This window comes from Arachis ipaensis, chromosome B02 (genome assembly GCF_000816755.2).
Source record: "Arachis ipaensis cultivar K30076 chromosome B02, Araip1.1, whole genome shotgun sequence".
NCBI classification, from domain to species: Eukaryota; Viridiplantae; Streptophyta; class Magnoliopsida; order Fabales; family Fabaceae; genus Arachis; species Arachis ipaensis.
Genome location: NC_029786.2, coordinates 16,268,678 through 16,269,492, shown reverse-complemented (window position 1 = coordinate 16,269,492; position 815 = coordinate 16,268,678). Strand labels below are relative to the sequence as shown.

At 29.6% G+C, this 815-nt stretch overlaps 1 protein-coding gene across 1 annotated transcript in view; it reads right to left on the bottom strand.

The window, feature by feature from the left end:
- LOC107628233 (protein DOWNY MILDEW RESISTANCE 6-like) overlaps positions 1–815 on the bottom strand; it is a 5,100-nt gene that overhangs the window by 612 nt on the left and 3,673 nt on the right. The window contains exon 3 of the mRNA XM_016331000.2: positions 491–812. Within this exon, the coding sequence (XP_016186486.1) occupies positions 491–812 (322 nt within the window). The remainder of the gene's footprint in view (positions 1–490; positions 813–815) is intronic.

Sequence of the window (815 nt, the reverse complement as noted above, 5' to 3'; positions counted from 1 at the left end):
TGCTTGTGTGTGTTTTTTTCAGCTATAGAATCGGTCGGTAATTTTTATGGGTTGTTATTTATAATTTTTAAAAATAATTCATGACATCTTATTAGAGAATTTTCAAGAGTAAATAATAAAGAATAGAATAAAGTGATAAAAAAAAATTTTTTGAAAATTTATACTTTGGACAAATTAATCATTTTGGACAAATTAGTTTTAAAAAAAATATTAATAAAATTGTTCAGAATAGTAGATGTGGATAAGTTACGTTCAAAATAATTAAATAACATATTTTACCATGATAACAGAGAGTAACCTAAAGATACGTTCACATCTGCTATCGTGGAGGATTTCATTGGTATACTTTTTTTTTCTTCAAAAATTAATTTATTTAAAATGTAAATTTTTAGAGATCTATTTATCACTTTATTCTAAAGAATAATTAAAAGAAAAAGCGAAGATTCTAAATCATTTTTCTTCTATTATTTCAGAGGTATAGCTAGTGTACCTGTAATTGAAAGCCAACATTGACAAGAAATGCATCAGGAAGAGGTTCAACAGCAATCCATTGTCCATTATGCAAAACTTGAAGGCCAGAAACATAATCTTGTAATAAAATTGTTACAAGGTTAGGATCAGAGTGCTTAGATACTCCCAATGTTAAACTTGGCTCAGGGCATGCTGGGTAATGATTCAATGACACCAACATTGATCCACTAAGCCCCCCTTTCTCAAAATATTCACATTCCAAACCAACCCCTTCACTAATCAACCTCAACATTCTTGAAGCCAGCTTTTTAACTTCAACTGAACATGCCCCAACATACTCCCTG